General features: G+C 40.4%; 1 protein-coding gene across 4 annotated transcripts in view; it reads right to left on the reverse strand.

Annotated features, from left to right (window-relative positions):
- LOC117435447 (CMP-N-acetylneuraminate-beta-galactosamide-alpha-2,3-sialyltransferase 1-like) overlaps nucleotides 1-14,786 on the reverse strand; it is a 71,992-nt gene that overhangs the window by 20,972 nt on the left and 36,234 nt on the right. For all 4 annotated transcript variants that reach the window (XM_059010143.1, XM_059010139.1, XM_034920934.2 and 1 more), the window contains one exon: nucleotides 11,002-11,195. In XM_059010143.1, the coding sequence (XP_058866126.1) occupies nucleotides 11,002-11,195 (194 nt within the window). The remainder of the gene's footprint in view (nucleotides 1-11,001; nucleotides 11,196-14,786) is intronic.

The following is a 14,786-nucleotide window of genomic DNA, read 5'->3' on the forward strand; positions in this document are numbered from 1 at the left end:
GGGGTTAGTTTTAATAAGGTAACTCAGCACAGCTGCAGGTGATTAACAGGGGTTAGTTTTGTAAGTGGCTGTGCTGGTTGACAATAAAAGGAAAATGATTCCTTTGTTGGGGATCTTTTCTGGAGATCCTCATGGTGTTGCCAGTTAGACTTGGAGGCTGAAGGAAAAATAGACAAAGAGTAGAGTTTAAAAAACTGATAAGTAGCTTAGCTACCTAGTGGGTGAGATCAGGAAACTTCTTTTTACGGTGAAGTAAGCTCTCCGAAGGAATATAGGTGTTATTTTGTTTGTTTGTATTATTTTAATTGTGAAGATATTGTGTTCAGTTCTGGTCACCTTGTTACAAAAAGGATACTGCTGCTCTAGAAAGAGTGCAAAGAAAAGCAACCAGAATTATCCCGGGTTTAAAAGGCATGTCGTATGCAGACAGGCTAAAAGAATTGAATCTATTCAGTCTTGAACAAAGAAGACTACGCGGCGATCTGACTCAAGCATTCAAAATCCTAAAAGGTATAGACAATGTCGACCCAAGGGACTTTTTTGACCTGAAAAAAGAAACGGACCAGGGGTCACAAATGGAGATTAGATAAAGGGGCATTCAGAACAGAAGATAGGAGGCATGTTTTTACACAGAGAATTGTGAGGGTCTGGAACCAACTCCCCAGTAATGTTGTTGAAGCTGACACCCTGGGATCCTTCAAGAAGCTGCTTGATGAGATTCTGGGATCAATAAGCTACTAACAACCGAACGAGCAAGATGGGCTGAATGGCCTGCTCTCATTTGTAAACTTTTTTATGTTCTTCTTATGTTCTTATCCTGCTGTAAATTTAAACCAGTCAGCACCTTTGAGGTCACTGCCAGGAACTCTTATCCGGTTGTAAACCAGTCATCATCGTTGAGTTTATTGCCAGGAACACCTGTTTAAACAAATCCATTAGTTACTGATTTACTAAGGATGCAATGATCTTTGTTTACCAATTCAGAAAGGTCAGCACGAATGCTGGATAGCCAGCTTTACCCATAGCTCAGCAACAATATACATAGCAGGTTATTATATTATATCAATTATATCTGTATGACCGAACCCAGCGTAAAGAACCTGTGGATTTTAATTAGGATTTTGAATTCTATATTATGCGAGTCTTCCAAGCGACAGCGTGTGGAAGCGACATCGTGGGAGACGTACAGTCGTGGACAAGTACAGCGCAGTTAGAAGCAGAAAGGAGGAATTACATCTTTAAATCTGGAGTTGCTTTAATCAGAAAACATTGCAGCTTAAAGCCTTGCAGCTGCGTGTATTTTTCTGATCAGCTGAAAATCGGAGCAGCTGATTCAAATCCTGCGGCGTTCTGGGACACGGGGGAGGAGCAGAGCACGCAGCACAAACACAAACAGACAAAAGGCAGGCAGTCTTCCAAGCGACAGTGTGTGGAAGCGATATCGTGGGAGAAATACAGTCGTGGACAAGTACAGCGCAGTTAGAAGCAGTTTGAAAGCAGGTTGACAGCTGCAGAAGCTACACTAAACAAATAAATGGTCTTCAAGCCAGTAATCTGTGACAACTGCATGATGTGGGAAATCCGAGAAAACCCAACAGAGCTCAACCAAGTTTGTGTAAAGTGCCGCACCATCCAGGACTTGCTTCAGCGTTTAAGCCTGCTAGAAAAGGAGATGGAGGAAATGAGACAGCAACAGGAGCTTGAGGAGCTGACACACCCACAATTCATGGAAGTCTGCACCCCTAGCAGACTGAAAGCCACCAGGGAGATGGAAGAGAGTCGAAACAGCTGGGTTCAGATAGGCAGAAGCAGGGAAAAAAAGAAACTTCGTCAAACACAACCACCAGAAATCCAGACATCCAACACATTTGAGCCACTTCAACATTTAGATGACCAAAACCAACATCAAGAGAATGAAAGAAACAACACCCAGGACCCTATAAACAGTGCTGACCAGCCAGCAAAAAGAAGGGAGGTCATGATTGTTGGGGACTCCATACTGAGAAACACAGCAATTTCAGTTCGCAGTTTGGACCCCCTTACTACAACAGTGTGCTGCCTTCCAGGAGCCTCTGTCAAGGACATCACTGAGAATGTGGACAGGCTCCTAGAACGAACAGGAGATGACCCGGTAGTAGTCGTCCACATTGGTACAAACAACATTGGAAGAGACAGGCCAAGATCCCTGCAAAACAAATTCAGAGAGCTAGGAAGGAAATTAAAAGACAAGACCAAAACTGTGGTATTTTCTGGGATACTGCCGGCGCCTTGCAAAGGACCATATGGACAGCTGGAAATACAAAATCAAAATGCATGGCTGAAATCGTGGTGCACACAGGAAGGCTTCACCTTTCTTGAACATTGGAGCACTTTCTACAACAAGGACTATCTATACAGGTGGGACGGACTGCACTTAAACAGAAAGGGAACCAATCTACTCGGAGAAAGGATCAGGCGGTACAGAAGCATTTAAACTAGAAAAGAAGGGGGGAGAAAACAAAAAAACAGAAGGGAGACTACATCAAAACAAGGGCAACAACTCAGGTAAGACCACTATTAAATGTATTTATCTTAATGCTAGAAGTCTCAGAAACAAAATGTTAGAACTTGAAGCTACTGCACTAACAAGTAACTACGATGTGATAGGTGTTACAGAAACTTGGTTGTCTGAGAGTGATGGAGACGAATATAATATTAGTGGGTACACACTGTATAGGAAAGACAGGCAGGACAGAAGAGGCGGAGGGGTAGCGCTATACATAAGAAATAGCCTTGAAGCCCAGGTGTTAAATCAGGACAAAGAAAACAATGCAGAATCAATATGGGTCAGAATAATGGACACAAATTCAAAGGGCATAATAATAGGAGCATGCTATAGACCGCCAAATTCAGACACTGAGCAAAATAATCTGTTGTACAATGACATTCGAAATGCGTGTAGAAAAGGAGAAGCCATACTAATGGGGGATTTCAACTTCCCCCATATAAAATGGGAAAACCCAATGGGGGGCACGACGGACGAAATTGAAATGACAAATGACTGCTTCCTAACGCAATTTGTCAAGGCACCGACTAGAGGGGAGGCATGCCTTGATTTAGTCTTTTCAAATAATGAAGACAGAATAACTAAAACAGAGGTCAGAGAGCCATTGGCAAACTCAGACCACAACATGGTCTCATTTGAAATATTTTTTAAAACCCCAAAAGTAATGACTAAAGCTAAGGTTTACAATTTTAGAAAAGCAAACTATGAAGGTATGAAACAGAGACTAATAGAAGTAGATTGGAGTAAAATAGAGAAAACATCCACAGAAAAAGGGTGGCTGTCTTTTAAAAATGTAGTACTAGAGGCACAAAACAATTACATCCCAAAAGTAGACAAATCTAAATCTAAAACAAAATGGCCAAAATGGTTTAATAGATCAATTAAAAAAAATATTCAGCGAAAAAAGGCACTTTACAGAGCGTTTAAAAGGGACCAAAAACAAAGCACACAGAAAGAGTACTTGGAACTGCAAACACAAGTCAAAAAGGAAGTTAGAAAGGCCAAGAGAGAGAGATAGAAATCAATATTGCTAAGGGGGCTAAAACCAATTCCAAAATGTTTTTCCAATGTTATAACAGCAAGAGAACATTCAAAGAGGAGGTTAAATGTGTAAGAGACACAAATGGCAAAATCATAGATCAAGAAAAAAAAATAGCAAATATATTAAATGATTACTTTTCACAGGTTTTTACAAAGGAGGACATGGACAACATGCCCCACATGTCGACCTGTTCCTATCCAGTTTTAAATAACTTTAGCATAACAGAGGCAGAAGTGTTAAAGGGACTAGGAGCTCTTAAAATAAACAAATCCCCTGGGCCGGATGAGATCCTCCCAATAGTACTCAAAGAAATGAAAGAAGTTATTTACAAGCCGCTAACCAAGATCATGCAACAGTCTCTTGACACAGGGGTTGTACCGACAGACTGGAAAATAGCAAACGTAATACCGATCCACAAAAAGGGAGACAAAACTGAACCAGGTAACTACAGACCAATAAGCCTGACTTCTATTATATGTAAACTTATGGAAACTATAATAAGATCCAAAATGGAAAATTACCTATATGGTAACAATATCCTGGGAGACAGCCAGCATGGTTTTAGGAAAGGGAGATCATGTCTAACTAACCTACTTGACTTTTTTGAGGATGCAACATTGAAAATGGACAACTGCAAAGCATACGACATGGTCTATTTAGATTTCCAGAAAGCTTTTGACAAAGTCCCGCATAAAAGATTAATTCTCAAACTGAACACAGTAGGGATTCAAGGAAATGCCTGCACATGGATTAGGGAGTGGTTAACATGTAGAAAACAGAAAGTACTGATTAGAGGAGAAACCTCGAAATGGAGTGAGGTAACCAGTGGTGTACCACAGGGATCAGTATTAGGTCCTCTGCTATTCCTAATCTACATTAATGATTTAGACTCTGATATAGTAAGCAAACTCGTTAAATTTGCAGACGACACAAAAATAGGAGGAGTGGCAGACACTGTTGAAGCAGCAAAGGTCTTTCAAAATGATCTAGACAGCATTCAAAATTGGGCAGACACATGGCAAATGAAATTTAATAGAGAAAAGTGTAAAGTATTGCATGCGGGCAATAAAAATGTGCATTATAAATATCATATGGGAGATAGTGAAATTGAAGAAGGGAACTATGAAAAAGACCTAGGAGTTTATGTTGACTCAGAAATGTCTTCATCTAGACAATGTGGGGAAGCTATAAAAAAGGCTAACAAGATGCTTGGATATATTGTGAGAAGTGTTGAATTTAAATCAAGGGAAGTAATGTTAAAACTCTACAATGCATTAGTAAGACCTCACCTAGAATATTGTGTTCAGTTCTGGTCACCTCGTTACAAAAAGGATATTGCTGCTCTATAAAGAGTGCAAAGAAGAGCAACCAGAATTATCCTGTGTTTAAAAGGCATGTTGTATGCAGACAGGCTAAAAGAATTGAATCTATTCAGTCTTGAACAAAGAAGACTACGCGGCGATCTGATTCAAACATTCAAAATCCTAAAAGGTATAGACAATGTCAACCCGGGGGACTTCTTTGACTTGAAAAAAGAAAAAAGGTCCAGGGGTCATAAATGGAGATTAGATAAAGGGGCATTCAGAACAGAACATAGGAGGCACTTTTTTACACAGAGAATTGTGAGGGTCTGGAACCAACTCCCCAGTTATGTTGTTGAAACTGACACCCTGGGATCCTTCAAGAAGCTGCTTGATGAGATTCTGGGATCAATAAGCTACTAACAACCAAATGAGCAAGATGGGCTGAATGGCCTCCTCTCGTTTGTAAACTTTCTTATGTTCTTATGTTCTTAAGATTTTTCAAGGCTGGGTGGTTTTCAACCCAATACTAAAATGCTACAAATTAAGGACCCTTATAGAGTATTTGTTTCATGAATATGAAAGGGAAGAAAAAAACCTTTATGTGCTCTTGTGACAGAGACAGAATGATTCTTGCTGATAAATCTCCCTCCTGACCTGTGAGGGCGCTGTGGAAAGGGAACAGAGTGCACTGGACTGGATGGCCAGACAATTTATTCCCAGGGTTAGGCGGAAGTTGGCCATCTAGAAAGGGGGTGGAGCTACGGTACACTAAATTATCGACCCAGAAGGGAAACGATGTGGCAGCCGTGGATTGGAGGAGCGGTTGCAATCGTTAACAAAGGAGTCATGATTGATGGTATATAAGGGGAAGTAGCGAGGTGATCTGTTCCTTTGTATGGTTAAATGCTGAACCGGAAGGAAAACATAAAATATATCATGAGTGTTTTGTTTGTTTTGTTTGCCTAAAATCTAGTTGTTTGTTATCATTAGACGGCTAACACGATCCAGAGCTGTCACTACAGGCCAGCACAAACCCCGACAACACTGCGCTTGTGTCACGATTAATTGTATTTGCACCACGAGCACTACAGCACTCACTACGGACTGGTGACCGTGTTTGTGTTTATTGTGTGTGTTTAAATACCGTGTTTATTGTTTCGGGACTGAACCAGTGGATTTAACAGAGCAATACGCATCGCTGTGTATTGCCTGTTCTCTTTATTGTTTACTGTTGTCATCAGACTTTGGATTCTAAATAAACCATCATTTCAGCAGTACTTTGTTGTTTGTTCTTGTCTTGAGCACTGCATCACCTCTACACCTGCACACTGCAAACCACTTTGCCACAGCTCTTTACAAGGAACTGATGCACTGGGGGCATTGCTTGAAAAATGACTTCTTCCATTGAATAGTCATCAGTAACAGAATGCCGGCAAGCCAAAGGCAATCTGCTGGTGAAGCTTCAGTGTGCAAGGATAACACAGAGCACGTCTCACAATCAGGACCACCGCACAAATCTTGAGCTTGTTGCTAGTCTGGTGTTGTTTGGACTATCAATGTAACAAATGTAACATTTTCATGGCGTGAGCCACTGTCTGCAACTAAAGCTATCACTACATCAGAGTCTCCCATCCAACACTGCTGAAACCGAGGATTCACAAAAAACAAATCATAAATAAAATAAATAAATGCAACAGCTACAATACACTGCCTATTTAATTGAGATAAATATGCAAATCTGTTGCTGCAAATAATTGGACATGTTTTTTAAGATTGTGATCACTGTGATGAAATGTTTGCATTCAGTTTTTACTTTTATCTATGTTTGAAGATTGTGAGAGTGAATACGTGTCGGGTTCAGCTAATAGAACAGATACCGACATGTAGTGTGACAAGGTCACTGCTGTACCTTGCATTATAAACCTGTCAAGATGAGTGGAACTGGAATGCTGTCTTCTGATTGACTGCTGTAGAGGGAAATGCCCTCAGAATGTCCACACAACTATCACCAATAAAGTATAGTAAGGAATCAATCCGCCGAAAAGAACATCTAGTATAACGGTCAGCTGTCAGAACCACAACATAATAATGATAGAATTTACTGACTGCATTGTAAACTGGACGCCAAACCTGTGAAATAACAGATCACAAAAACGAGTCCTCTATAAAAAATATTATGAGGCTCCATCTCTACCCAACAAATGAGAATTCTTCACATCTTTCCAATGTTGGATATTGCTGCTCTAGAAAGAGTGCAAAGAAAAGCGACCAGAATTATCCTGGGTTTAAAAGGCATGTTGTATGCAGACAGGCTAAAAAAAATGAATCTATTCAGTCTTGAACAAAGAAGATTATGCGGTGATCTGATTCAAGCATTCAAAATTCTAAAAGGCATCGACAATGTCGACCCATGGAATTTTTTCGACCTGAAAAAAGAAACAAGGACCAGGGGTCACAAATGGAGATCAGATAAAGGGGCATTCAAAACAGAAAATAGGAGGCACTTTTTTAACCAGAGAATTGTGAAGGTCTGGAACCAACTCCCCAGTAATGTTGTTGAAGCTGACACCCTGGGATCCTTCAAGAAGCTGCTTGATGAGATTCTGGGATCAATAAGCTACTAACAACCAAACAAGCAAGATGGGCCGAATGGCGTCCTCTCGTTTGTAAACTTTCTTATGTTCTTATGTTCTTATGTTCTTATGTCTTAACTCCTGCAATTATTGATGTCCACCAAGCGTCAATAGTTGAAAATCAGCAGCAGCACATTCAAAACCCAATGCTTTGCTCCACCCCCAGAAATCTCAGCCCCGAACATACCCACTATGTTTCAAAACTGAACTTTCACAGGAAACCTGCAATTCAACTTGAAATGAATAAACTTTAAAAAGCAAAAAAAAAAACACAAAACAATGAACTTTACAAAATAACTAAAATATTTAAATTAATAATGTAATTCCTTTCTTTTAGTAATAAATTAATTTGTTTCATAATACTGTTAGTTATAGAATGAATTTGTTATATTTACCTATTTAAAACTGTTACTGTTCTTTACTAATAGCAGATGAAACACAACTGTCTTTTGTATAAATGTTTTCCCTGTCAAGTAAATTACAAACTAAACTTTATTTAGATTTTTTGAAGTTTTGTGTCGTTTGCTGAGAAAAAAATAGTTTGCTTTGCTGTCCACAGGCAGAATTATACCACCGATGAAGAACTGCTGCAGCAGCACGAGACAAGTGGACCAAAGAGCACATAGAAAAAAAAAGGTTACACATCTTAATGTCACGGCTGTTAAAAGTTTAAACAGTATATAAATACAAGGAAATGCCCTGCCTGTTCAGTCATTGCTGCTTAAATAATCAGACTGAGAAGTGGAATTTTATAAGCCACCTGGCGTGTTTATTATTTACACAGTGAAAATCCGTTTCCTCAGTATATACAATAGCACCAGCACCCAGGATAGTGAGCCACTGCCTCTTTATTTAAATGCCCCTGGTAAGTCAAGTGACCCTTGTAACTGATGGTATATTGTTTCTTGTGACTGTATTTAACTTGCAAGCGTTTCGCACTGTGATTCTTCATGAACACAACACAGCTATAAATGTCATACAATGACAACAGCACATGAAATTAAAAAACTTAGCGTTCTGAATGCTTCATACGCTGCTGCAGACTTGCTTAGTTTAATAAGAGAATATGTTCAATGAATCGCATATTTGAACTTGAACTACATGCAGGACTGTTCTGTGTATGTGTTTGTGGCAATGTGCCCCGCCCCTGTGTGCATTTCTGTGTTATATGTTGCGTGTGGTGTGTTGATGTTGGTGTATAGATATTGCTGCATAGGATATAAATGGGTGTGTGTAGCACGAGTTATTTAAAATGTATAATTGTATTTAGGCACGGGGATTGCACTTCACGTGCATTTAAAGTATTTAATAATGTGAGCACGGGGTTGCACAGAATTAGTAATTGAATCCCGGCACAACAGTATATATAGGGCAGCAGTGTGGAGTAGTGGTTAGGGCTCTGGACTCTTGACCGGAGGATCGTGGGTTCAATTCCCAGTGGGGACACTGCTGCTGTACCCTTGAGCAAGGTACTTTACCTAGATTGCTCCAGTAAAAACCCAACTGTATAAATGGGTAATTGTATGTAAAAATAATGTGATATCTTGTAACAATTGTAAGTCGCCCTAAATAAGGGCATCAGCTAAGAAATAAATAATAATAATAATAATAATATAGATGCACAAAGCACTCACTCAGGGTTGTGTGTTCGGTGAGTGGAGAGAGAAGGAGAGTAAAAGAAACTAAAAGAATAATTGTTACTTGTTTTGACTCACCGTGTTTGTTTGTTTGTCTGTTTGTCTGTTAGTCCACTGTTCGTTTAAGTGTTAGTCTGTTTTGTTTGTCTGTTTATTTTGGCCGCAAGTGACGTGTGCTGTTTTTGTTTAAAACCTTTTTTTATTTTGTTCATTTTATTAAACGCGCAACAGTGCAATTCCCATTTCACTTCGCAGTGCTGTGTGTTTATTCCGGGTCTGACGTCACCACAGCCTGCTTGTCACAGTGTTCATTTACACTTCTGATAGTTCTGCAAGGTTTGTATGCTTTAGACAGTCTCAGCTGAAAAAGCCTAACTAAAAAAAACAAGCCACAGCGTGACACTCTTCCACCCCAAGTGTACACAAAAATGCAATAATACTATAGAACAAACATGAACGATTACACTAAAGAGGAGACTGGGACTGAGAGCTTGTACTGGACATTATATCTCATAAATGCAATAATACTATAGCACAAACATGAACGATTACACTAAAGAGGAGACTGGGACTGAGAGCTTGTACTGGACATTATATCTCATAAATGCAATAACACTATAGCACAAACATGAACGATTACACTAAAGAGGAGACTGGGACTGAGAGCTTGTACTGGACATTATATCTCATAAATGCAATAATACTATAGCACAAACATGAACGATTACACTAAAGAGGAGACTGGGACTGAGAGCTTGTACTGGACATTATATCTCATAAATGCAATAATACTATAGCACAAACATGAACGATTACACTAAAGAGGAGACTGGGACTGAGAGCTTGTACTGGACATTATATCTCATAAATGCAATAATACTATAGCACAAACATGAACGATTACACTAAAGAGGAGACTGGGACTGAGAGCTTGTACTGGACATTATATCTCATAAATGCAATAATACTATAGCACAAACATGAACGATTACACTAAAGAGGAGACTGGGACTGGCTAAAGAGAGTGGAGTGGCTATTCGGTGTTCGTTCCATATACTGTAGAATACAACTATTTTCCATTTCAACGTACACTCATATAGTACATGGGTGGCAGGGTATGCAACAGACAGCTGAAGTCGGGTGGGTGGAATTGCTCATTAGATATACAGTACAGATTATGAAGAACAGACAGGGGGAACAGATGTAAGAGTGTGATTAGTTTATTCCTGAGCACCAGATGCTTTCTATTTTATTTACAGTTTTTTGGCAAAAGTGTTATCCAGTATCTGGGGAATAACAGTGGATTGTTGTTTATATTTAATGCAACAGTTGCATTTTGTTAACAAGAAAATAACAACATATGTCAGCAGCAAACATATCTTCCCTGCCAAGGGCATAAAGATTCCAGGTGTTGATATCATGAAAAAGCAGACCCTCATTATGTGCATCCACAGTATGCCACACAGAAAACAAAAGAAAAGTTTAATAAAAAACCAGGGAAGATAAAAACCTTACAACACAGCTATTCAGAAGGCAAGTAAGTCACAGTATTACATTTGGGAAAGGAGAGTTGGGAGGAGCATTTGGTCACCAGTCACACCTTTCACCTGGGTTTGTGGTCTCAGTTTGCCCCCATTCACAATTAGTTCACTACCTCTGCTTCAATGGGAGCGGCCCGGGATAATGGCCAATGGCAGTGAATGTTCATGGCAGGCACATGAGGGGAAATGTCATTAGAATAGCCATTATTTATCACACTTTATTTTCATGGACATTGCAGGACTTCACATTGTTGTGTGTTTCACCAGGCGTTATCTCGTTGCTTGCATTACTTCCTTACCTGAACACAAAGTCATTGAGGTCAATCTGGGAGCCATAACTGGATCCCTTGAGGTTCCCAGAGTTCCCGACGACAGCACACTTCCTACAGCGAGAGGCCCCCCAGTCCAGGTACATTTCTTTGCTAGGGATGATGTTAAACAGCTCCTTCATTACCGCAGTGAGGCTAGCAGGATCCTTCACCTGCTGAAGCATCTAGAGAGATTACAAGCAATGTGTTTCCAAACAAGCATGTGTTATCCTTGAGGGCTCTATAGAAAAGTATTTTCAAATCACTGTATCCTCCTGTCCTGAAGAATCACTTATTAGAGATCATCTGGTTACTAAAACCGGTTTGATTTAGGTTCCTTTTACCAGAAAGGGAGACACTGTGATTGAACGGCTGCCATGGAGATTTCCATCAGTGGAGTTATTATTATTATACTCTGCTTTAACAGGGTTGCTATTGAATAATTCGTACATGTAATATACCAATGAGATCATTGGAAACACCTAATCAAACAGGGTGCTGGCAAATCACAACTTGACTGCTATCCAACTTGAATAGAATTTAGCTGATTACTACAGCTAGTGAATCACAATTAGGGGATGAAATGAGTCATACTTTAACATAAAGCATTGGGCCCCATTCACGAAGCTTAAATTAGAAGGATTTCTTTAAATGATATTCACTGTCTGTTTTTATATTCACAGAAAGGACTGTACAGCAATTGTATTCTTTAAATGATATTCACTGTCTGTTTTTATATTCACAGAAAGGACTGTACAGCAATTGTATTCTTTAAATGATATTCACTGTCTGTTTTTATATTCACAGAAAGGACTGTACAGCAATTGTATTCTTTAAATGATATTCACTGTCTGTTTTTATATTCACAGAAAGGACTGTACAGCAATTGTATTCTTTAAATGATATTCACTGTCTGTTTTTATATTCACAGAAAGGACTGTACAGCAATTGTATTCTTTAACGACGGTCAATAAACTCTCATGCAAAATGAAATCAGGAGGAGGGCTTGTGCCTCCATGCTGCCTGTGTTATAAAGAGTCACAAGAGGACCAGCACTCACTTCACATCTAGAGTCACAAGAGGACCAGCACTCACTTCACATCTAAAGAGTCACAAGAGGACCAGCACTCACTTCACATCTAAAGAGTCACAAGAGGACCAGCACTCACTTCACATCTAGAGTCACAAGAGGACCAGCACTCACTTCACATCTAGAGTCACAAGAGGACCAGCACTCACTTCACATCTAAAGAGTCACAAGAAGACCAGCACTCACTTCACATCTAAAGAGCTACAAAAAGACCAGCACTCACTTCACATCTAAAGAGTCACTAGAAGACTAGCACTCACTTCACATCTAAAGAGCTACAAGACCAGTACTCACTTCACATCTAGAGTCACAAGAAGACCAGCACTCACTTCACATCTAGAGTCACAAGAAGACCAGCACTAACTTCACATCTAAAGAGTCACAAGAGGACCAGCACTCACTTCACATCTAAAGAGTCACAAGAAGACCAGCACTCGCTTCACATCTAAAGAGCTACAAGACCAGCACTCGCTTCACATCTAAAGAGTTACAAGAGGACCAGCACTCACTTCACATCTAAAGAGCTACAAGACCAGTACTCACTTCACATCTAGAGTCACAAGAAGACCAGCACTCACTTCACATCTAGAGTCACAAGAAGACCAGCACTCACTTCACATCTAAAGAGTCACAAGAAGACCAGCACTCACTTCACATCTAAAGAGTCACAAGAAGACCAGCACTCACTTCACATCTAAAGAGCTACAAGACCAACACTCACTTCACATCTAGAGTCACAAGAAGACCAGCACTCACTTCACATCTAGAGTCACAAGAAGACCAGCACTCACTTCACATCTAAAGAGTCACAAGAAGACCAGCACTCACTTCACATCTAAAGAGTCACAAGAGGACCAGCACTCACTTCACATCTAAAGAGTCACAAGAGGACCAGCACTCACTTCACATCTAAAGAGTCACAAGAAGACCAGCACTCACTTCACATCTAAAGAGTCACAAGAAGACCAGCACTCACTTCACATCTAAAGAGTCACAAGAGGACCAGCACTCACTTCACATCTAAAGAGTCACAAGAGGACCAGCACTCACTTCACATCTAAAGAGTCACAAGAGGACCAGCACTCACTTCACATCTAAAGAGTCACAAGAAGACCAGCACTCACTTCACATCTAAAGAGTCACAAGAGGACCAGCACTCACTTCACATCTAAAGAGTCTCAAGAAGACCAGCACTCACTTCACATCTAAAGAGCTACAAAAAGACCAGCACTCACTTCACATCTAAAGAGTCACTAGAAGACTAGCACTCACTTCACATCTAAAGAGCTGCAAGACCAGTACTCACTTCACATCTAGAGTCACAAGAAGACCAGCACTCACTTCACATCTAGAGTCACAAGAAGACCAGCACTCACTTCACATCTAAAGAGTCACAAGAGGACCAGCACTCACTTCACATCTAAAGAGTCACAAGAAGACCAGCACTCACTTCACATCTAAAGAGCTACAAGACCAGCACTCGCTTCACATCTAAAGAGTTACAAGAGGACCAGCACTCACTTCACATCTAAAGAGCTACAAGACCAGTACTCACTTCACATCTAGAGTCACAAGAAGACCAGCACTCACTTCACATCTAGAGTCACAAGAAGACCAGCACTCACTTCACATCTAAAGAGTCACAAGAAGACCAGCACTCACTTCACATCTAAAGAGTCACAAGAAGACCAGCACTCACTTCACATCTAAAGAGCTACAAGACCAACACTCACTTCACATCTAGAGTCACAAGAAGACCAGCACTCACTTCACATCTAGAGTCACAAGAAGACCAGCACTCACTTCACATCTAAAGAGTCACAAGAAGACCAGCACTCACTTCACATCTAAAGAGTCACAAGAAGACCAGCACTCACTTCACATCTAAAGAGCTACAAGACCAGCACTCACTTCACATCTAAAGAGCTACAAGACCAGCACTCACTTCACATCTAAAGAGCTACAAGACCAGCACTCACTTCACATCTAAAGAGTCACAAGAAGACCAGCACTCGCTTCACATCTAAAGAGCTACAAGACCAGCACTCACCTCACATCTAAAGAGTCACAAGAAGACCAGCACTCACTTCACATCTAAAGAGTCACAAGAAGACCAGCACTCACTTCACATCTAAAGAGCTACAAGACCAGCACTCACTTCACATCTAAAGAGCTACAAGACCAGCACTCACTTCACATCTAAAGAGCTACAAGACCAGCACTCACTTCACATCTAAAGAGTCACAAGAAGACCAGCACTCGCTTCACATCTAAAGAGCTACAAGACCAGCACTCACCTCACATCTAAAGAGTCACAAGAAGACTAGCACTCACTTCACATCTAAAGTCACAAGAAGACCAGCACTCACTTCACATCTAAAGAGCTACAAGACCAGCACTCGCTTCACATCTAAAGAGCTACAAGACCAGCACTCACTTCACATCTAAAGAGCTACAAGACCAGCACTCACTTCACATCTAAAGAGCTACAAGACCAGCACTCACTTCACATCTAAAGAGTTACAAGAGGACCAGCACTCACTTCACATCTAAAGAGCTACAAGACCAGTACTCACTTCACATCTAGAGTCACAAGAAGACCAGCACTCACTTCACATCTAGAGTCACAAGACCAGCACTCACTTCACATCTAAAGAGTCACAAGAAGACCAGCACTCACTTCACA

The sequence above is a fragment of the Acipenser ruthenus genome, chromosome 3 (genome assembly GCF_902713425.1).
Source record: "Acipenser ruthenus chromosome 3, fAciRut3.2 maternal haplotype, whole genome shotgun sequence".
NCBI classification, from domain to species: domain Eukaryota; kingdom Metazoa; phylum Chordata; class Actinopteri; order Acipenseriformes; family Acipenseridae; genus Acipenser; species Acipenser ruthenus.